Source organism: Copidosoma floridanum, unplaced genomic scaffold (assembly GCF_036245765.1).
Source record: "Copidosoma floridanum isolate Cflo_tuat_1 unplaced genomic scaffold, Cflo_Japanese_pri ptg000030l, whole genome shotgun sequence".
Lineage (NCBI taxonomy): Eukaryota > Metazoa > Arthropoda > Insecta > Hymenoptera > Encyrtidae > Copidosoma > Copidosoma floridanum.
Window position 1 is genome coordinate 10,267,244 of NW_028321907.1, and position 23,349 is coordinate 10,290,592.

At 43.1% G+C, this 23,349-nt stretch overlaps 1 protein-coding gene across 1 annotated transcript in view; it reads right to left on the reverse strand.

The window, feature by feature from the left end:
* The window catches only part of LOC106639841 (uncharacterized), a 101,712-nt gene extending 79,036 nt beyond the window's left edge, over nucleotides 1–22,676 (reverse strand). The window contains exons 1-3 of the mRNA XM_089596452.1: nucleotides 22,332–22,676; nucleotides 15,528–15,752; nucleotides 3,111–3,159 (exon numbers count right to left, since the gene is read on the reverse strand). Of these exons, the coding sequence (XP_089452578.1) occupies nucleotides 3,111–3,159; nucleotides 15,528–15,752; nucleotides 22,332–22,363 (306 nt within the window). The 5' untranslated portion in view covers nucleotides 22,364–22,676. The remainder of the gene's footprint in view (nucleotides 1–3,110; nucleotides 3,160–15,527; nucleotides 15,753–22,331) is intronic.
* Between the last annotated feature and the right edge of the window lie 673 nt (nucleotides 22,677–23,349).

The window sequence follows — 23,349 nt, forward strand, 5'->3', positions numbered from 1 at the left end:
ATATAATATAATACGATGGAATGCGACAAAAGCGATTATCGAGCTTTGCCCGGCCCAAACGCTATCGCGGTGCAATCGTCGCGGATGTACCCTACTGTATATGGAGTGACTCTGTTTTTTTTTTCTCCACCCCCCCCCCTCCCTTTATCGGGCGAACGAACTCGCGGGTCTCTCGTGTAGTGCGGCAGCGCCTTCGGAATTATGCAAGAGAGCCTTCTTAGCGCACCCGAGCACGAGGCCGAGCGCAATATATCCGCCGAGCCGGATTATACTACCCTCTTTTTTTTTTCTTTTCCTTTTCTGCCCCCCCCCCCTTCTATAGGTTTTATGCCTCTTCTTTCGCTGCTCCTTTCTTTTGGCTTCTCCTCCGATGTAATATTGTACCCACGCAATGCATGGATATATTTTCAGATAATTTTCATTTTTTTCCCCCCCTTGAAGCTCTACACAGTAAAAAAAAAAAATAAAAAATAAGAATGCTCCCCATCTCCGAATGAATAATGCACGCGTGCTCGCAATCAGCCGATACAATGTACGTCAAAACTCATTTCTCCTCCTCCTATGGATTATTCACGAGCACACAATGAACGCGAAATGAAACGATTCCATCCGATCTCCCTCCCGATGTCATCAATGAACATTTTCCACGTACAAACTGACGCGCGGGAGCATCACCCATGAAACAAGTGTCCGTCAACATTATTGTTGGTCCCTCGAGGATCGCACCGGTATTTGACTCATCCTCCTCGCACTTTGAATCGCCAAACAATAAAACACCAGCAGAGGCTCGGACCAATAAACGTACATTCCCATATAGCCATCAGTGAATTGCCGCATGCACTAAAGCGCTTTCGAGGAAATTACGTCGAGAGGAAGCTAAAAGACAGGAGAGATGAGAGGCCAAAGGTGGTGTGCGCAATGGAGAGGACGTGGGGATTACGATCGTGCTAATTTCACCCACTGCGCCGGAAACCCGAAGAGAGAGGGCCGTCTTTGGATTTGCATTTTAGCACGCAATCACCCGGACGGTTGTCCCCTTCCGTTCGGAATCCTCTGCGCCTCATTAGACTTGTACCATAGGAGTAAGCTCTTGCTTTCCGCAACTCTTGTCGTGCAGACACGCGCGTGCGTCGCCAACTTTATGCCAACTACCGTGGGGATGAGGTGGTCGAAAGAGAAAGCCAAACTAGGAGACGCTCATCGTCTTCCCCTATGTACTGCATACAGGAGATCGATGGGTGGCTTTTACTTTAATCGTGTTTTTGCCCTTTGAGAAATTATTCCTTGGTCGCTAAAGCAATGCGCGAATCTCACTGCCTACACAAATAGACGAATCGATGCCAAATTGATATCGTTTGACAATTGTTCCAAAAGAAGAGCACGTGTAAGATAATTTCTCTTTGGTAAATATTAATTTTAACATACTGTTTGGCAACTTCGCGACATTGTTCTACCATATATATTATGTACGCAGTATAGATTTGTCAAATAAGCTACCTATATACGATATCGCGTGTCATCGGGAGAGGTGTGCTAAAAGGTCCGCGAGAGATGATGGATACCTTAGGACTTTGCGGATTTCAGAGTAATATGCAACAATACACGTGAAGGCATTGAGACGAGCAAGCGAGGCCCGGGGGCTCAAAACGAATCAACAGTTTGGCAGTGCAATTTTCGGACAGACAGAGGGTAATCTTCTTCCTACATTATAGCCGAATAAAGTTTTGGGTGGAAAAAAAGAAGGGTCGACGCGACCTACATCTGTCGGTTATTGTCTCGGAGGAAGAGATAGAAAAAACACGTCGTTGCAAGACGGGGAAGGGCGTGCCCATGCATAGTCGTCACTGACATGAGAAAACAAGCTGCCAGAGGAGCAGATGCCGAGGACAAAACAACAATTCCTGTGCTATACATATATATTATGTATATAGCATTTCCGAAGACGAACAAAGGGATGAGAAGCGCGAAAAGTATTGACAAAAGTATATTGCTTTGGCTGATGCTACCACGACCATAATATACGATATAATATAATGGTATGCAAGTACGATGCACCGAGTGCACGATCGAGGAGGGAGGAGTACGAGAGCCACGCCCGCGAGATCGGGCAACGGGGGCAAGGAGGAGGGTAAGTGCCGGGTGACACGTGCAAGCTGCCTACGTGTATGTATAGGCACGTTGCGTGTAATAGCTTTGCCACCCGATGGTGTCTTGGGTTATGCATGTAAGGGATGATGCACGAGACACCCCCGTTTCGGCGTCTTGTAACGCGTGGGATGGAGCTGCTTGAATTTATTGCGGTTGTTGTTTCCTTTACCTTGCAAATTTAGGCACGCCTGTCGGTGATATATTTCGATACATTTATGCATAAGGTTTGGAGCTTTTTGCTCTTGTGTTTACAATGTTGTAAATAGACGTATATGCTTTCCACGTGGAAACGCCACAAGGGCTTGTAGGGACTGCACAAGCACATACGAGTATGGAGGAAAAACGTGAGTACAATGATGGCTTTTAAAAATTGATGAAAAGCTGGAAATGAAAATAAACGAGGGTGAAATGAATGCAAAAGCTGTCACTCTCTCTGATTGAATACAACGTACAAGCAAATCAGAAACAAATGCGATATTTCTAGCTATGCGCCCAAAATGGTATTATCATTGGAGTGTTCGCTCTTTCCTCGGATTCACCTTAATTGGCCACGTTGGATTACGAACAATCATGTGCAATCCTGAAAATAAAGATTGGCAGCTCGGGAAATGGTTTTCCCCTGGGTTGGATGTGAGCGTGTACTCGTTTGTCGAAGCTTTCATGTACAGTATATAGAGTAGTTTTTTTTCTTTTTTTTTTTTTTTTTCTATATTTTCCATATGTTTTCTATCAGTAACGAGAAATGACAAGACAAAACCTGTGATTCTACAAGCTATGTTAAGGCTCAGCAAATAATAAAAATATATTTTATATATGCACATCTAGAGGTTCAATTTCACTTTACGAATATTAAATTAGGCCAACGAAGTAGTGAAGTGAGTAATTTTACCACAGCTTCGTGTTACTCTATGGAATCAGTCACCTTTGGTTCATCTTGTACGTAAACTATTGTGCAAAATTACCTTTTTGCTGTCCATACCGGAGGTTGAATTGGTCACCGGCTGGTCAAGCCTGCAAAATAAAAACAAAGAAATATTATTATTATTGTTATTGTTATTATTATTATTATTATTATTATTATTATTATTATTACTATTATTATTATTATAACCACCATAACACATTTAAATTTGAATAATAACACACGAGTGAGTGCATTGATGAAAATACAAAATTACAAATAACAGTATGGATATTTTGTCATGGTTATCAAAATTTACATCGCTGCCTTTCAATGCGCTTAATAATAGTGTGGATTGATTGATCGCTTCAATAGTAGGCACCTTTTTCAAGTATCACTTTATCTGAAAAAGGAACACCAAGTACGACATAACAACCCCTGCCCCGCAAGTGCTCGATTGACGGGGAACACAGAAAAACCCGCAAATGGGGAGGAAAAGGTACATAGTACCCTTTCGAGCCCCACAGCCAACGGTGCTTGGTATACGTATAGCAACTACATCCCCCATGCACACACCTTAACGTGTGAACTATATCTCTCAGCGCGAGAATTTCGGATGATATTGAAAACGCCGGGGCCAGCGGTTGCCCGCAAAGCGGCTGCCAGTCCCGCGCCGAGTAATGAGATCCGCCAGCACATATAGGCACAGCGTGGGCGCACTTTGACCGCCTGCATGTATCCCCCCTAGGAGGATGGCTTTGGGATCGCTCTAAGGAGTAGTGGCTTTATCCTTTGATTACGGTGCCAAGCTCTACTTGCTAGAATTTAACTAAAAGATTGGTATTTCTGAGCTAAATTTGTCACGCGTGAAAAGTGAAGTCGGGGTCTTTGGAGGGTCTTGATTTGAAACAGCGGTGCTCGCATTTCTTGGGGATTTTCCTGTTTTTCGAAAATAAATACAAAGCCTTTTTCAGTCCCACTGAGACTTTCTCGTATGTTAGCAATGATTGTACATTCCTCGATTTCTACTAGCATTTGACAATACAATTTTATCCAACTGTTGTAAAATCTATATTTAAAATATTTTTTTTATTTTACGCATGACATATTTTTAAAACTTCCCAAGTACCCATCAAACGTATTGCAATTTTTCCATTGGTATAAACTACAGTTTTGTTTAAAACCTCCTTTTGCTCGAACCTCCATCAAAGTGATATTCCAATATTGTATCAAACCAAAAATAATTGCACGTAGGACAGAGTAAAGGGACCGAAAATCCAACTGCTGCTGGAGGCAAATTCAATAGGTCACCACTTTTTCACTTGCACCCTGTCCCGTGCCGAGTTCGGCTGAATTGAATTATCGGAAAAGCTTCAATATAAAAAGATACCCTGATTGCTTTTAAAACACCCTTAAAACATCATATCGTAAAAAAAATTGTCCATAATCAAGCAATTTAAAGTAGTATTCAAAGAAAAAGTATACGAGCAAGTACCACAAGTGTGAGATGACTTTTTAAAATTAAAAACTCCACTGCAGCGCTCGGGGACATCTTATTAACCAGTGGAGCAGCGTAAAAAAGTACGCGGAGTGAGCTCGTAAAATTACCAACGTTACCAACGCATCTTACGGCCGTGGCTTGACAACGGTGACAAAAAAAAAAAAAAAAAAAAAAAAATTCAGGTAATATTACCTCGAGAGGGGATGAGCGAGCGGTAGCCACCGGTTAATTTGCATAGAGATTTCGCCGCTGTTGAACTTTCGCGGTAGCGACTCATCCCTCCGTTGTTTCGGCGATGAGAGTGTTACCTTTAAAAAACTTTCTTCGGTGTGCCATTATTGCCTTTTTTTCTTTGCTCGTATACTCCTTTGTCTAGTGAACTCTTTTTTAAACCCCATTTATCCTTTAATTTTTGCAGTTGCTTTTGAGCAAACAGCTCAAAATTCTAGTAAAACAGGTGCACGAAAAATATTAAACTAATCAAAGCGAGAAAAAATGGCCCCGATAACTGATAGCTAAGCCGAGATAAGACTGAGGATTGAATGTACACATGACACATTATTCCATGGCGCGATAAAATCAGAGATACTGAGATAATCCCCGCCGCACCTATACCTAGTGTCACTTGCTCTCGTCCAAAAACTTTTCCGGACGATTTACACAAAGTGCTATGGCCGATCGTAAAAGATTCTTCTTTCTCTTTCTCCGAGAGAGGATTGAAAAATTTTGTTGGACGCTTCTTTCTTTCTCGATATCAATGGATCGTGCGCCTACGGGTCGAGTGTCCACGTTTTTATTTTTTCCGTAATTTTTTAAGGAAATTTTGTGTATATTTTAAAAATGTGCTGTTTTTAAATTAATCTCTACGCTTTCTTGGGTACGTAAAAATTTGGGACGATAATTTGCGATAATTTGCTCTACTGTAATTGTGCGATAGGGTAAATTAATCATACACTGGGTTGCCATTGTGAAATGATATAACAAATGTGCCCTTTTCTTCGAGACGATGGTGCAATGGTTCGAAATTGGATTATTGCTCGTTTTAGCGACTTGGCAAATCGATCAGTGGTAGGAGATGTGGTAATCAGCTACATAAACAGGGGCACAATCGATTGGGACAGTACGTGTTTTTTTTTTTTTTTTATCTTTCAGTGTTTGTCGTCGCGGATGATAAATTGAATCAGCTATTACGTTGTTTGGGCTCTATATATCCAATTGTGTGATCTCTGTGTACATTGGCCCCGTCAGATCAAACAATTCATATATCGGTAATGGCTAAGCTGATTGTATCCTTTTCCAGAAATACGAAATTTAGAGCTTGAAAATTAATCTCGTCATGTCGACGAATCGTTACGAATAATGTAGCGCGCGTGTGGGTGCGTTTCTATTTTTATTGTGAATAATGTCACTCGAATTTCCAATTATACGTCAGCTATTGATTGTTACGGTCAATAATCACCGAATGTGTGTGAAATTTGAGAAAACTGTGTAGCACACGGTGAAAAAGAGCCATCGCTATTATTTTCAGTGATTTAAGATCTGCTAAACACCACCATATTCTTTTTCAAAGAAATAACATTCCAATAAAAATACTAACCAATAATTGAGAGCAAACGAGACCGCGTTTCCCACCGACACTTTGTCGCAATCCAAATTCACCTTAAACTGTCCAGACTTTTTGTCCGGCTCACTCTTTCATTTCGTTTCCTTTTACTCGTCTATAATGAAAAAAAAAAAAAAAAAAAAAAAAAAATTACCAGAATCCTAAAGCTTTTTTAACTTGGAGTGCACAGCTGCATCGCGCCGAGACAGACTTGCAACATTTATAAGCCACCCCTACGTAGCCCTCATCTGCAGTCCACTTTCTCCCCCCCCCTGCCACCCCTTTTCAAATTTTCATCCGCTCTTATCGGACTTGAGCTGGATTTCATTTATTTCAAACTTTTTTCCGCGCTCGTAAAACTTTTGTGTTCTTTTTTCCCCTATAAAAAAAAAAAATCTCTTCCCTCCCAAGAAACCAACCACATTGCACCACCAGCGTGTCTTACCAGTCTAAAAAATTCCAAAGACACGTGAACATGTTGGCAGCCGGTAGTCGAGGCAGCCTCGAACAATGATTGCCTGGTTCTCCGTCTTCTAGCAGCAGCGTCCGAAAATTACAGCACAGCCCAGGAGCCGATCGATTAGGCCTTGCCTTCTCAGCAGTGGGAGCAGCTCCTAAGCCTCCTAGGGCCTGCCGACTCTTCCATCCCCTCCTGAAGGCTCCTTTTTTTGCTTCTGGTTATATTCACCATTGATTCTTTTTAGCGAAGTTTCGTCGCACCTTTTTTCTTTAACTTTTGAGTTCTGAGAGGTTTTTTTGTTCAATGTTTTTCATGCGATGCACTTTTTAGGGATAGTGGCGGTGGTTATGCTTTGTAAGGATAAAGAAAACGTGTACTTTGGTATTTGGTGTTTTGGGGAGAAAACGTTTTATTTAAACGTAAACTCTCTCCTCGGACGAGTGATATGTCACCGACTTTGAAGCACAGATGGAAAAATGTATTTTTTACTTAGCTATTTCCCTCTGTATCCAGTCCCGAGTATTCGTAAAAAGAGAAACAATTGCCTCACATCGGTATGCCAAAAATTTTTTTCCCTTTTTATTTATCATCATCGTTTCAGCGCTTACCGAAAATAAAAATACGGACAAATCCAAATACTGAAGAGATTGTGAATGAAAATGAGTAAGCGAAGGGGCGAAAACGCATGTACATCCAGTGCAGTATAGTATCGGTCCCCCGCTGGGCATTTCGCGGCTTCGTATCGGGGAATTTCCGCAGGAACGGGGGACAATGCCGGGGATCGGCTTCTCGCCTCCACCCTCGTACAGGCTTACTACGGGAATCATTCATACGTGGAGCACAAGAGGGGAGTTCCGCGGCTAATGGCTCAATCGAAGCAAACTGTAATTTACGTCCCTTTGTGTGATATACCTATTCTGCTCTTTGGTGGCACATCGTACGATTGTTTATATGGCAAGGAATATTTTGCATTAGTAAAAACGTAGGTTCGCGTTGCACGAAACGATGGCGCAGACGCAAAAAGCATCAAATCCAGGCCGTCCCGATGACTTTTCAAATTACGCGATGCAAAATCCCCTTCGGGACGCGCCAGAGGGAGGGGATCGCGCGATTAGCATTCAAAACACAAGGGTGCACGAGCCGGCAGTAACTCTCGGCGAATTACACAGCAGTCCCCCGCGTTCGGTCGATCGCACGCCCGTAACATCTTCCCCCCCGCCGCCGCTGTCCAACAGCCGCGTCTCGAAAAGTGACGTCGAGGTGAACACGAGAGCCACGGAATTTCGATCGGCGAAGGCACGAAAATTGTGTACCAGTGCTCTTTGAGAATAGCGCGCTTTGATCCCCCTTTGGCCAATTACAATCCCATCGGCAGTGCGCGTTTGGAGGTGTACAAGTCGCCCGATGAATCGCGCGGGTGGACGAGCTAGATTAGCTTGGCTCACGAACACTTTTTCTGGACACACGTAGAGGCTCGTTTATTATTTCTGCCGCCGGTCCGGAGGGAGAGAAATAGAGACAGGGTCTGTTTTTTTTTTTTTGTACCGCTGCAAAGGACATAAAGTTGTGCATTAGAGCTCGTGAATAATCGAGTTGAAAGGGAAGAGCTTTCATCATAACGTTTATTTATTTCTTTTTCCCCTCTGGTTGGGCGCTGTTTGCGAATACGTTGTACGCCCGGGCGCTTTTCCAATAAAAAAAGCGTTGGCCTGTATCATATAAAAAAGAGCACTTAAATTAAATTCTTGGTACAGCGAAGGGTAATTCGCTATATTCGGCTTATTCATCGGGTTCCCGTTCGAGACGCGTAAAATCACTTGGTCGTCATTTCCCGGGAGACGAGCCACGGAGTCTCAGCGGGAATTAATTTTTTTTTTTTTTTTTTTTTTTTCACACTTTACGCTCTTGTGGATCGCGTAAGCACCGAGTCGCATCCGTATACCATTAGCGATGGGCGTACGAGCTACAAACTCCCAGTGGTTATTGTGATTTTTCAAAGACTGGCCATTTTTGTAAGATATCATTTGGGTACTCATGGCCTCACAATACACTGATTTAAAAATACAGCATCAAAAAACTCCCCATCGATCCTAGCGCATCCTTCGTACCTGAAACTGCACCGACCTATCGACGTGTACACGAAACTTTGCAAGCTTTCCGGTGCATGCACGCCTCCCCTTTTCTCTCTCTCTCTTATTCCACGAGGAGCTCCTTACCCGAGCACGCATATACACCCACACCAGTACCTGCGACTCTGAACTTTCCTCCCACATCCTCTCAGATGCACTCGTACGTGCAATCGAATTTTTTGCACCCCGCGTACACTATTGCCCCTCTCTCGGCGCAGCGATAACAACGGTGCACACAATAGGTATGTACACGCAACACCCTCTCGAGGTCCTAGAGGATGGTGAGTGGAAAAAGGCAGAGGCTCTGGCGGTGTGTCTGCTCCGAAGCGAACGAGAGAGCGAGAGAGAGCGAGACAGTCGTGCTGCACATACAATCCGGCTCTCGGAGGTCGATGACGCCACCGGCAGTCCCGGCAGATTCAGGATGGAAAGAGGGTGGGGAAACACCGGGCGGATTTTGCGGCACCTACACAACTCCTCCTTTTCCTCCTTTGCTTGCACTCGCGTTTTCTGTCCCTTATTTCATTTTTTTTTTTTTTTTTTTTTTTTTCACACGCGAGATAATAATATACGATGAGCCAAAAGCACGCGGCTATTGCGTACGTACTCTCGTCCTGTTCAGAAGTGGGAGGGTGAGTGTCCTTTGTACACTAGTGTTGTATAGATTCGATGCTCCGAGAGTAGCAGCCGCGAGTCGATGCAGTTGGCTGAAAGCGCGACGGGGGCACGACTGGCTGGAGCTTGCCTGCCGGCAGGCGTGCTCACGGTCCCTGCCCCCCCCCCTCCCTCCCTCGCGACCCTACGTACAAACTTCCCCGCTTCGCGAGCGCAAGCGCTCATCCCACCCGTATACGGTCTTTGGGGTGTGTGTATATAATGCGTTTGTCCGTGGCAGGGAGCTTGCACGCGTATGCGACAGGGGCACCCTATACGTGCCGTCTTTTATCTCTCGGTGCCCACCCCCACCTCCTTTTTCTAATTTCAATGTGCTCTTTGTGTCGGTTCGAGTGTGATTCGTTGCTCCTTTTTCGAAGGGGGTTCGCGAGTATTTTTAGGCGTTTCTTTCATTTTTCCGCGCGTTTATCTTCCTCGGGGGGATGAGCGCGTTTTTTCGGGCAAAAGCTCTTTTTGGCGTTGATTTTTGTCCTTTTGTGGGTTTTCGTTTCCCTCCGATCCGGTTATCTGGTGCTTGCAGGGCACGCGAGGAGCTTTTGAAGGATTCGTTGATTGCCCTGGGATTATTTGAAGACGCCCAACGAAAGCTCCAAGGGCTTTGAATTACTTATTTGCGAGGAGCACGGGGTTTTTGGATTTTAAGGGAAAATATCAGCGTTTGGTCAGACATCCGATTATTCAGATCTCTCGGTTCGCATCGATTGCTTGGTGGTTCTTTTTTTTTCTTCTTCTTCGACTTTCGTATTGTTAATTGGATTCAAGAGGACACATTATTTTTTGCTTTATAATTATTTGCAATAATTAGCACTGTAATGGAAACACGTACCAAAGTGTTTTTGGTAAATACGCAGAATATTCATTTTTTTTTTTTTGTTTGAATCGTCTATTACACTTGCGATTGTTCTTATTCCCTAGACGTTTTTTTATTTACTATTTCCTTAGAAAAAATGATTTAAAAAATGTAGTAATCTGTAAAGTATTAATAATCATTCGCCCACAAACGAGTATTAGCGGTTCATTACTCTCTTTATCATCTCCGATAAGCTCGTAAGCAGCGTAACTACATCCGGTAAAGCTCGAGCTTCCTCTTTTTTGTTTGCAACGTTCCCCGCCACGTGCACGTATACATACGTAAGAGAGCGAGCTTACGCGTGCAAGAGACAGCAGGAAGAAAATTCGCTAGGGAGAAATATACGACCGAGAGGAGAAAAATATTACGAGTAAATGTGTTTCCGTGGATTTTAACGAGTCTCATTAACCGTGTCTGCGCGTATGTGTATGGGCTATAGAAAAGAGCACGGCTTGCTTGTGGCTTGGATTTCTGGAATGTTTAGTGCCCTGCTAGATGTAGCCACTTTTATTATTCTCTCTTTTGCTCTGTGTGGCCCGTGTGGTCCTCGTATGGGTTATTGGTAGAGTAAATACTCATTAAATGTAAAGGAAGATTGTACAGTGTGTGTTAAAAACAGTTAGGGTAGTCTACATTTCTCAGATTAAAATAAAATTGGGTTTTTGGAGTATTTTTTTTTTTTTTTTTTTTTTTTTTCAATTTAGTTTACGGGCAATGTAGAAGTCTTATTGGTCTGAGGATAAAAATCATAACTCTCGGACAAACAGCTTTTAAAGCTTAAAACTGCCAATGGTTTGCTTAAGATTTTTTTTTATAGATGGAGGATTACGTGAAATCACTCAAACAACACCAATAAAACTTGAAAAAAGCACAAGAAGGCCTTTGATGAACTTGTAAACGTTAGCCCTGCACGGAGAATTCCCGTGAAAGAGGAGTCCCGGATATAAAATAACTTATCAACAGAACGATAAGTACGTAAATCCTCGCTTAGAATCCCTAGATTTTCTCCAAGTCAAAGGTAAAACCTAACGCGGCGCGTTAAGCCCAGAAGTGAAAAGGATCCCTCTCGTGTGTACGTGTAGAGGGAAAAAAAACCATCGCAGGTGGAACGTACCTACCCAGTATATTTCCGCGAGACACGTACAAAAGGCGCAGTCGTACGTCGTTGTCTCGGTGCATCAGGAAAACCCGAGTCTTACAACGCCACTGGCTCGAGAAATCTGAAAAAACGACGTCAACGCAACACACGTGAGTAAGAAAAAGGGGTCACACGCAGCTTGCCGGGAGGGGTTTAGCTAAGAAGCTTTTACATTTGGTGCGCTTCCAACAACTATTCGGAGCCTCTCTACCTCGCTGCTACCCACACGTACAGCCCCACTCCCTCCTCACTCTATAGTGCTTCTTTTTCACCATCGCTATCTTTTACAATTTTGTTATCGCTAGTTACCACCAACCACCCCACTGCAGCCGCTGAGCTCTCGTTCTTTCTTGGTTAGTCGCGGATTTTCGCGACCCACATTACACCCCCTATCCTTTCGCGTTTGTTTCGCTTGGTTGGCACTTTTGTGCGTTCTTTGCCCTTTCGAGGTCTTTGATCGAGTCGAAATTAGATTGGCGTTGATTTGAAAGGGACTAGATGTGCTTAGCTCTGTTTTTCACGTGGTCAAACTCTTTTGTCTCGTAGATGGGAAATAACAGTTTTTTTTTTTTTTTTTTTTAATATACACGTAGGTATATAAACCTCGAAACTAAATAGCATCATCCACAATCGATACTTTAATGGCAAATCCTTCGAAAAGAAATAAAACCCCGAGTATTACCGTGATAAATCAAACGGCAACTCGCAAAAACGGTCCCCTACACCTGCGAACCTCCGCTCGCACGCAGATATGAATCATATAACAGCCGAAGCGTGCAGAGATAACTTACGCGTCCCAGTGGACTCGATGCTATGCCATTTCTGAGGAAATGGTCCCCGAAATTCTCCGCAGATGGATATCGATAATGGCTTAATTAAAGTCCGTAGTGCACCAGTAGGTATAGGTATGGGAATGGTGGGTTCCTCGGACGCTGCGGCTTCCGTTGAGATTGGAAAGTGACTGCATAACGTACCGAATGCAAATGTATCTCGTAAGTATAAGGGTGTTTGAAAATTATAGGCTTCGTTTTGCAAAGATTTGTTTTTCTTACTCATGCAAAATTATTATTTTTTCACAATAAATGTCACGGGATAAGGTTAAAAATATTTACGGGGTATAAGCCCAAACTCAATTTAAAACATCGTAATACGTGAGTCATCCAGATGCGTCGGGCTATATTGCCGAAAACTCATCTCGATCATAATTATATCCTCCCCTGCAGTTGACGGTAATAGTCCGTATACGGACTTTCTAGTATGGCCCCTCTGTAAAATACGTGTACGTGTATGTGTATATACATTCGAGAGCTCGCAAGCTGGGAAGGCTCCCCGCTATTCGATTAATGCGAACTCGGTTAGCACCCCTACGCCGCTCGCGCAAATTTTCACTCTGAGCGCCTTACTTGCGTTGGATAAGGTTTACTATTAGATTTATTTGAGCTAGTTGCGTGGATGATAAACTATTCCTTTTTTTTTTTTTTTTAAGCGAATGTAGTTTTGAAAATTAATATTGAAGAATAACACTACGCCTTTGTATGATAAGGTTGGACTGGCTGATTTTTATATTTTTTAACGTTTATTACACAACTTCTTTTAAAGAAAAAAAAAAAATTTTGATAAGCAAATTTTTTAAATTTGTTTCAACTGCTAAATATTCATTGTGTACGTATGAGTCGTTGGAATGTTTTCTCTGGTAAAACTATAGATCCAAAGCAGGTGAGTGCCTTAAAACAATGGTTAAATAAATCATACATAATTTAATGTAAGGATACTCGTTTTAGCGTTTTTTGGTACGATCAAACATTGGAACACACAGAACCCTGTGCCGGAGAGCCAACGCGAATTTCTTCAAAGTACAAATAGTTCCACGATTCTACAGGTTATAACAAAAAAAAAGGCCACAACAGTAGCCATCGGTGAGCTTATCGGTCTTTCGTGGCTGGCTGCGCCGTTTGAAATTAAACCCCAAAGCACCGGCTTCTTTCCTCCGCCCAAGCGCCGAAGATCAAAGTCAGGGATAAGGCCGGGTTGACCGTACGTGTCATTATACGTATACGACATGGTGTGACGAAGTAAGGGACGAAATTCTGGATAAAGACATTATAAATTGGAATGGTGAAACCGAGGTTGCTCTGTTTTGCTTCTACAAATTTTGTAGTTTTATTTTTCGTTGTTATTGAGCACCCGATGATACATATCGTATACTTTTTAGGAACAGTACGAGTACTCTTAAAAAACATGTTTCTTTATCAAAACGAGAAATCATGAAGTGTATAACAGTTGTACTCAACGTTTGATTATTGGTAATTTTATCAATAATACGGATATCAAACGTATGATTTTTTAAATCAAATTTTTAAAGTTGATTCTATGAAATTCAAGGGAAAAAAATTAAAGTCTATACCTACGTGGAAGGAAAAGAAAATTAAGTTTTACGATTTACACAAAATGGCAAATTAAAAGTCTGGTTAAAAAAAAGTGTGGAAAAAATTCCTTGAATGTCAACTGCATGACAGGCACGATGAATGAATCACGTTGGGTAATCACACGTGGCAAGAGGGCCACAAGAAAATTATGAAAAACCTCACACCCCGAGCACAAGCAACCACGTAGAAAAAAATTCTTTCCAACTTTTCTCCGGCACCCATCCCTTTTTCGCGTACACTACACGAACACGCACTTTCCCTGAGTACTCGTCCAACATCCGCAGCTCTTTTTTTTCCCGATAGGTACACCACCACGGAAACACGTGAACTTTAACGAGACGCATCTACATCAGCTCCCAAAGAAAATTTCAACCCCCCGCGCGGTCGGAACAAGTACAAGACGAAGGAGCGAGCAAACGAGGAGTTATTTACGAGCGTCGCAATGCCTCGCACGCGAGAGCCGTCGTCGTCACGCTCCCGGGCGCTTCGGAAATATGAGGCAAAGAAGCGCCAACCCTCGGGCCGATTCCTCCTTCGCGTGTACTGGGCTGCAAGTTATACCCTGTCGCGAGACACAGGGACTTTGTTGCCTGAGTTGAGAGTTCCGGGGTGCAATTAATTGCGGAGACTCGTTGACTTTGGGTTTCGGCTGTTTTGCGCAAAGTTTACATGTATAAGAAATCCCGAGCTTGAGTACACGCGCACTTGGAACGGTAGTTGTATGCTGCTTCCGTTTGTACTTTTTCCGTGCAAAGAGCCGGTAAACTGGATAATTTTATGATGACACTTTATTGTCCGAGAGTCCGACACACTCGTAGTCGTTAACGGGACACATCGTTACCTACTTGGCATAAGCTTACGAAAAAAAAAAAAAAAAAAAAAAACACCGTTCGAGCACTTGCGTCGATTGACGGACTTGATTGTATATATACGAGGGAAAACTTTCAAGTAACGCGGTCAAGCTGTAAGGCGATGGAGTCGTTGAACTTTGTGTTTTCCTCTTTCTTGCTCTGCCTGCTGTTGTTTTATATTTTTCTTGCGACTTTTATGTTGATTATGCTCTGACAAATGGTCGAAAAGGTAAAAAACAAAAAAAAAGGGTAGAATTGCGAGGAAAGGAAAGCAACCAGTTGTATAAAGGATGTCTTACTAGAAGATTAAATAAAAAAAGTTGTAGAAAAACGACGTGTTTGGAGGATAATGCAGTAAAAATTAGTTAAAAATAATAAAATTCATCCATTAACAAGTAAGTTAGCTCCAATGTTTTTCACACCCTGCAGTCCTTCGATTACAAATAATTTACTTTTTGAACTAAAAAAACTTTTGTCTAGTTAATTTCAACATACAGAATCGAAAGCTCACAGATTTGAAAAGTTCACTTGATATGTAAAATGCATCATCGCTGTCCGTTTTCAAAGTATACTTCAGCAAAGTAAAATTATTGGTCAAAAAAATAATTCATACAGCCCTGGCCTGTGCATCGGAATGTGATGATGGTATCTCTTTGCCCGAAATCCTGTTCCACTGGCGTAAAAACAATTTTTCGCTACACTTGACCGAAAGGCAGGAATTTAATGAAAAAGAAATGTATACGTCCATCGAGCGCACACCAGAGCTTCGCCGCAAGCTCTCGAAAGCTCGGAGCACGTAATAGCGCATAGGAGGATAGGATAAGTCGGATAGTGACTTTACTCACCGCGGATGTAGGGCACAGCCGCGCGGCACAGTGTTGCAGTTGTTGGTCGTCGGGGGTGGCGCCTGGCAGCACAAGGCCGTTGGCTCATGTCTGTGGGGATGCTCGCCGGCTTGCTGCTGCAACTGGTGGTGACGATGCTGGCCTGCACTGCCGCCGCCGCTGTGCGTCAACTGCAACGAGCTGCGCAGACTTCCTGGCAGATGGCGATGTGGCGTCAACTGCTCGCTGCGGATATTTTGGACATTATTAAGGGTGTAAATGTACAGGTTCTTTTTTTTTTTTTTTTTTTTTTTTTTTTTTACTTTAATTGTATTGAGAGCCATCGAGTGTTTTTTTGTCGGATCTTGTAGCAATAGTCTCAAGAGATGTATGTTTATTTCTTTGATTGCATGGTATGAGATATAAATGTGTGTATGTTTATGTTGATTTATCCAACCAAGTGTTGATTAATTTAATTGTAATGCGTATAACATCAATACATGTGATGTGGCTATTGAAAAAGTATGGACAAACAAAATTAGCTCTTTCGGAGCAGGGGGTTGAAATTAATACTTTCTCCAACTGAAAGATCAAACGTGGTAGTACTCGACGAGTGGCCTAATGTCCTCGACCGAAGGGCTGAAGCATCCAGAGTTTGGTGGTATTAACGCGTGTTTCGAAGTATGTTCGCTGCGTAATGCAAATTTTTATGAAATTCGAAAAACCCTCAAAGGCACCACGGAAAAAAGGTAGGATGGTAGTTTTCCGAGAGCGCTAATCTAGCTGGATGGAATGAAAAAAAAAAAAAAAATTTACGAAGGTATGTATACCCCTTCACTTTTAATTTGAACTTTTACGAGAGTGTAAAAAGAAAACTCGACATGCGTAAAATTATAATTACCTAACTACAAACTACTTTGCTCCAAGGGAGAGTGGAGGGAGTTTTGGGTAAACTTTGGCAAATAAAAAATAAAAATAAAAATTAAAAAATACTCCCTCCCAAGTACCACTTTTAGTCCGAATGTTCTCAGGCTTCCGTTATATCCCTACGGGCGCAAAAATTACCCCCTTCACCCTTTCTCTCTTTCCCTCTAGAAAAGTCGATAGTGCCAGAGTGGGTATAGATGTAATATTTGTATTTTTTTTTTTTTTTTCCTCGAGCCATCGCTCGTTCACCTGCTACCAATTACCAAACCATGCGAAAGAACGCCGGCTTTGTACCTGCATTATACTTCCGGCCTGGCGTCCCATAGCAGCTGCTACTGGCGCTGAAAAACCGTTTTTGTATAGCCTTCCTTTCCTTTCTCCTCCCCTCATTGTACTCCCCACGCGATGTGGCACCAGTTACGTAGTAATAACAACAACTGCGATGATGATAAAAAAAAAAAAAAAAAAAAATTCCACGCGGAAGTGTAAGCGGATAAGCTTCGTGAGACTGCTCGCCTTCGACGATTTTATCGATCTGCCGTTCGCGAAATATCCCTGGGAAGAGCTCGTCTCAGAGGATACGCGTTCGCTTGAAAATTGCACGCCCCTCCACTCACTCCCACCTTTCTCGTGTATTTTTTTTTCCAGCTAGATTCGAGGATTATCGCGCGATGTGGATTTATAGTGCAGAGTACTTGTGGGGTCTGGGTCTCGTTGGGTGTGTTTTTTTTTTTGCAAGGAATGAGCCATACTGTCGCTTATTGCGTTTCTTTTTTTTTTTTTCAACCCTAAAGAGTTAATCATTGCTCGTTCGTTTCGTCCTATCTCGTTTTACGTGAAAAATACGGGGGATCGTCAAAGCATTGAGAAATCGTGCAGTTTTTCCTTTTCGTAGGGGTATAGCTTTGTATCGGTCGAAGACGAATGTGAGAAACGCGTTCAATTGTATATAGAAGATCGAATTGCGTTGTTGAATAAAAAGGATCTCTATGTGCAGTTGTGCCCGTATAGACCAAAAAAGTGTAACACGTTGTGTCAGTAAATTCAGCAGTTCATAAGATACAATTTGTACCAAAATAAAGTAGTAGTCTGTATGAGTACTTTGTTTCAACGAGACCTCAAGCAGCTTCACAGATAACTCCTTTCGTGGCGACTGATACTAGTTTTCAGTGTCACCCCAGTCATACATAGATGGTATGGCCAAAGTGACGGTCAAAAAGAAAAAAGTAAAGATGTGCAAGTAAGTGTCCAAAGCATCGACATAGCGATGAAAAAACTTAACGATGACACCGGCGCAAAAGACTCGGAGGAATGTCACTCGAGCCGGGGCGATTGATCCATCAACCTCGAAGATTCTCCCATCTCTCGTCAGCAGCAACGACCCAACCGGCAATCGCTCGCATGCCTCACGTGTCGGGCCGTCCACTCGTTTATGCAACGAGGGGGGGGGGGAGAAAAACCATTCGCTCGAAACACCTGTAATTAACAGATGGCCGAGGAAGCACGAGAACTCGATCGAAAAACGCGAACGCGTAAATAAGCAGCGAATAGCCGAGCGAGCCGTCGAGTAAAAAAGAAAAGTGCGATTACGGCATTTCCTCCTTGGTGCGATGAACTATCGGTCCCGGCCTCTCTTGCCCCTCTTGTACATACGTACGCGCACCCATATACATATACACGACGGAGAGCGAAGCGAAGGAAAAATTACGTACAGGTATATATACATATATCCCAGTGTACATGTGGAACGTGGAAAATGAAAATTGCGCCCATGAAGTAAGTATTGCAGCGATGGTGCCGAGTTGCTACCTGCGATGAGACACGAGGTATAGTATATACATGTATCTACAACGCCAGGCACGAAAAGGCCGTCGAGTCTTCGCTTCGGTAAGCTCGATACATCCGTATATATGTATAAAACCATATAGGAGTCGTCGAACGTGACGGGAAATGCAACGCGCCTCCGAACTCGGAAGGCGAGCCCCAAACTACCACTGCTATAACTTCCCTTTCTATACAATAACAAGAACTGTACACATTTATATACATCAGTCCCTCTTTCTCCCCTGAAATCCAGATAGTATGGTTGAGGAGCCCTGGTATACCAACGAACTTTTTGTTTCGAAGCTCGTTTGTACGTACATGTTATTTAATAAAATCCACTCGAGTGTACGTACACGTGTAGCTTATTGCGCGCTCTGCAGTATTCCATGGCTGTGATTTGGTGTAAATTTATGCAAAAGCTCGCCAAGTGTTGCGCTTCGGCTGTTGGCTGTAGTAATTGCATCTCGGAAGAAAGGAATTTTTTTCCAATGTACAAACAATTTGTGTATATACTCGCACCCTCGCTTGTGACGTGTTGTAATCTTGGTATAGTTGTAATAAAGACGAAAAAAAAAAAAAAAAAAAAAAAAAAAAAAAAGCACAAATAAAGGGCGATGACTCGCAGTTCTTATCGCAACAATTGCAAAAGAAGCTCCGTCGCCTCGAATCGCTTGCCACTCCATGTATAGTGTACGGCTGAAAGATAAGTGCCCAACGAACTGTTTGTCTCTGGCAAGAGCCACCGCATGTCGTGTGTATACATAAGTTGCGTAGATTAAAAAAAAAAATAAATAAATAAAAGAAAAAAAAAGAAAGAAAAATGATTCTTATATTTTTTTAGTCGTTGTTCGGTTATGCCCCGAGGACCGTCAACAATAAACCGGATGACCGAGAAAATAGAGGTGCAACCGTTACGGTATTACACAGGGCCGGCCTCCTCGATGCATTAAATTATTTTTACTCGGCATCGCGGTGCACGCTGATAATAGTTTTTATTGCCGCGAGAAACCAGGGATCGGCCGCACTTGATGTGCGACAACGAAAATGATACAAACTGCACACGTGGCAGTCTACTTGTAACATCGGAATCGGACATGCCCGGCTGCTCGGCTCTTCCGGTCTCACGACCTTGGACTTGTTCGCCTACGCGCGACTGTATTAAAAAAAAAAAAAAAAAATATATGATTTTGGCACTTGCTCACCGTCTTTGGGTTTTATGGCGTATATTTTTTTTACCAGGGTCACACAAAATTATTTACAAAGAGGGGGGGAGGGAGAAAAGGGTGCGATGTGGCCCAAGAAACTCCTCTCCGTTGTTGCCTCGGACAGGGAGATAAGGAGGAGGCTGACGCTGCAGTGCCGTCGCGGGTGAGAGACAAAAGTGATGGATGACACGCTGGGAAGTTTTTGCTGGTGCAGTACGAAAGAGAGGAAGAGTGTATTGGTAAGGCATAGGGTGGGCGTAAGCGAGTTTTTCCGGAAAAAAAAAATATATATATATATATATATATATATATATATACGATGCTGATAATATATTTGTCAATTGTTGAAATTTAGCTATATTTTGATCGATCGATCGATTTGGTCGTCGAGTTCACGCATCGCTTGGAATATTAAGGAAAGTGGTTTTTAAAGGTTTCTTGGTTGAAAAAAAAAAAAAAAAAAAAAAAACAGGAGTGTGCGAGCAAGAAATACAGATAGCCAAAACAATGGTAGAAGAATGGAAGAAAAAAACTAGTCAGACGAGAAAAACTGATGTATACTGTATGGGCATCGTGAGTCATGAGACACGCGTTCCGGTTCCGTCCATTCTCACCCGCAGCGCATTGTTCGTTCGAGCCTCACCCACGAGCCGATACAAGGCCCAAAGAGGAATCCTTTTGAAGCATCAAATCTACTTTGCCACTTTGGGAGGAAAAAAAAAAAAAAAAAAATTAAAGAAGGGATTGATAGAAAAAAAAATACTTATAGGCAGAGGAGGAATGGCTACGCGAACAAATGAGGATACGCGTGTACGAGAAGAGCGAGTACGGGGTAAAATTGCGAATGAGGCGGAGGTGGTATATACGGAGGCCAAACACGTAACCGCAATTTTACGAGCTGGCGGTCTTGCGAACGGGGCCGATGTGCATGTACGATCCTTGTATACAGGCACTTGTATAATATGTGTACCCGCACTACCCGCGTGCAAGGAGGTTATACATGCAAGTACTGTGTTCACGGGAGGGGCTTATTTAATTATAAACGTACGCTGGGTCGGGGAGTAATGGCTCATCTGTACCTATGCACATGTGCGTCTGTACATTTCGTGGGCTATTTTGAATGGAGTTGGATGGACATGAGGGAAAAAAGTCTAGACCTTTTTTTTTTTTTATTTATTTATTTAGAAAATGAATAATAAGTATTTGGAAACTATGATTATCGCTCACAGTTCTAACAGATGCTTCAAAATACAAAATACTTTCTTTATCGCTTTTCAAATACGTTTGGTCGAGGTGCAAGCTCTACAAGTACATTCCCTAAATGTCTATTCGCCGTCACAACTGAGGAACAACAAAGCGTTAGACCATACAGTACCTAAGCTTCTTTTTATCAATATTCTTGCCTCGTGACACTTTGCATGGAATAAACTAAAAATTGGTTAGCCAATAACCAGCGACCATCCATAAAAACGCCCCTAAACGGCACAATATCAGAACACATCGTATACCCAGAAAGTTTCAAGCAGCGCACGCAACATCAACTCCAATCATACCCGGGCCATTTAGCCGTTCTCGAAAACAACGCTAACCCTGCATTGCTTCCATAGCTTCGCACGGACTCCGGCACTATCCTCGTGTCGTTAAACTCAAGCAGGGCAGCCAACACAAAAAGGCCATTTTTTCGTATTAATGGTACCTATTCGCAGGGTGGAAGTAGTAATTGCGATGGAAATTTTAAAAGCACAATTATATCGAGACTCTCTCTCTCGCCATTGATTCAGTGGCCAAGATCGTATACGAGGATTACGTCGCTCTTTTGAAGAAATTTAATTACAAGGTTAAAGGACAAGAGAAAAATACCATAGCATAGAGCTCTGATGGAAATTCGATCCGTAGACGGAGAAAGGCAGTGCCTGGTGTGTATAGCGATGGCTTTCGATGGTCGAGGAGAGGAAAAATCTCTGAAACACGTGATGAAGACGAGACAAAAGAAGAAGAAGAAGAAGAAGAAGAAGCGAGAAGCCGAAGGAATGAGAAAAGAGAGAGCAGACTTTGCACTTTGGGCGACTATTGTACGGCGTGCCCACATGCGTATACAAACTCACACACACGTAGCGGAAAAAAGTGTGGAGAAGATCGAGAGAGCAGTATACCCACCGATGTGTATCCGGACGGCGTATCGCGTTGGACATTAGCTGCGGGAACAGATGGACGTAGCCGTGCCAAAGGATCGGAGGGGCGCGTGTGCGGTGAAGACGACACGTGTTTGTCGCTCGGGACGAATCGTTTGGGTGTTTTATCTTGCGCGAAGTGCGAAACGGTCCCTGGCTCTGTTGCATCTTCGCGCGTGCAGGAATTTGTCCGAAGGAGAAAAAAAAGGGGGGAAAAACCGAGACAGGTGAGCTTTTGTACAATAATTTATGGCCAGCTCATGGGACTCTCTCTCTCGATTTAGGAGATCAACGGGACAGGGAGATAATCCCCGGGACGGAGGCACAAACGCGTCCCGCGCCCTTTAGCGGCTATTATTGTATCGGCCTGATCGTTAATTAGACGCGCTGTGTTTGTATACTTTGCGGGTTAATGCTGGGGAAACGAGAGCGAGTTGGTTGTCCTTTGGGGGCACTTTTAACTTTGTGAAGAGCACAATTGTTACTCGTACTCCATGTGGAGCCTATACCATCGAAAATATTACATACGAATGGATTAATCGCCGATCGGTCACTTGCAATTGTTTTTTATAGAAAAAAAAAAAAAAAAAAAAAAAAAAAAAAAAAAAAATCGATATGAATGATCGTCGATCTCAACAGCAATCGAGAAAGAATTCATGAACCCCTCAATTGATAAACACAAACTCGGCGATGTGTACCTTGGGACATTGTTGGTCTTGAAGCTGACCATCTCTCAATCAGTAAGCAGCTGCAAACCCGTTGGCTCTTTGGCAGATCCACTCGCATGCGTGTATCCACGGGATGAATGAATTACCGATCATCGCTCGATCGCGATCAGCTTTGTAACCACACTCTATCACACACACACCACAGTGAGATGCACCAAAAACCACGTACACTTGGGTATATATAATACAACAAACACCAATTTGGGTGAAATAATTTTCATGGGCATCAGCGTTGAAAAACAATAGATTAAGTTTTTCGGGACCGGTCACCGCAAACACGCCATATGCGTGTGTGTAACGACAGGTAAAGCCCCGGTAGACGCATCCGGCTAGACGCGTGTTTCCGCACCGACTGCTCGGCGAACGTTCGCCGTGGATGCTCTTGGCTGCGCCGCGCGCCGGAGGAACGCACTGGGTTTGCCTGTGTGTGTATATGTGCGCCTTGCTCCGGCCATCCCCTCTACTGCTAGACTCCGGCTCGTTTCGAGAGGATGAGTATAGATACTGCAGCGGTAGCTTTATGGCATGTGTATATGGTGGCTAGTCGACGATGGATCATGTTATTACGGCTACGTGGTGCCTTCGTACTGGAATGCGTGTATGAAGATATCGTTGCTTATGGGGACCCTTTTTTTTCCTTTCCTCCTAGCCTGATCGGTTTTTTGCTTCAGGACTTACCGATTTTTCGGTTCGTTTGTTTATTTTAGCCCCGATTTTTTCATAAATTCAAGGTGGTACCGATTTCGACATACCTTGCAACAGGTGTTGGGTTATTTGAGCACCACTCGCGAAAGTTTTGGTCCTCGGTCTATAAAGACACGAGGGTGTGTTTTTCCAATTCTCGCTCACACCCCCTAACTCTCGAGTTATTCATTTTATTTTTATTAAAAAACAAATCGTCTCGAAATCGTTGCTTCAAAGCACCAAGCTTGATATATTAATGGCACTCGAGTGGCCGTTTCCTGCAATCGCCTCGATTGGCCAAACC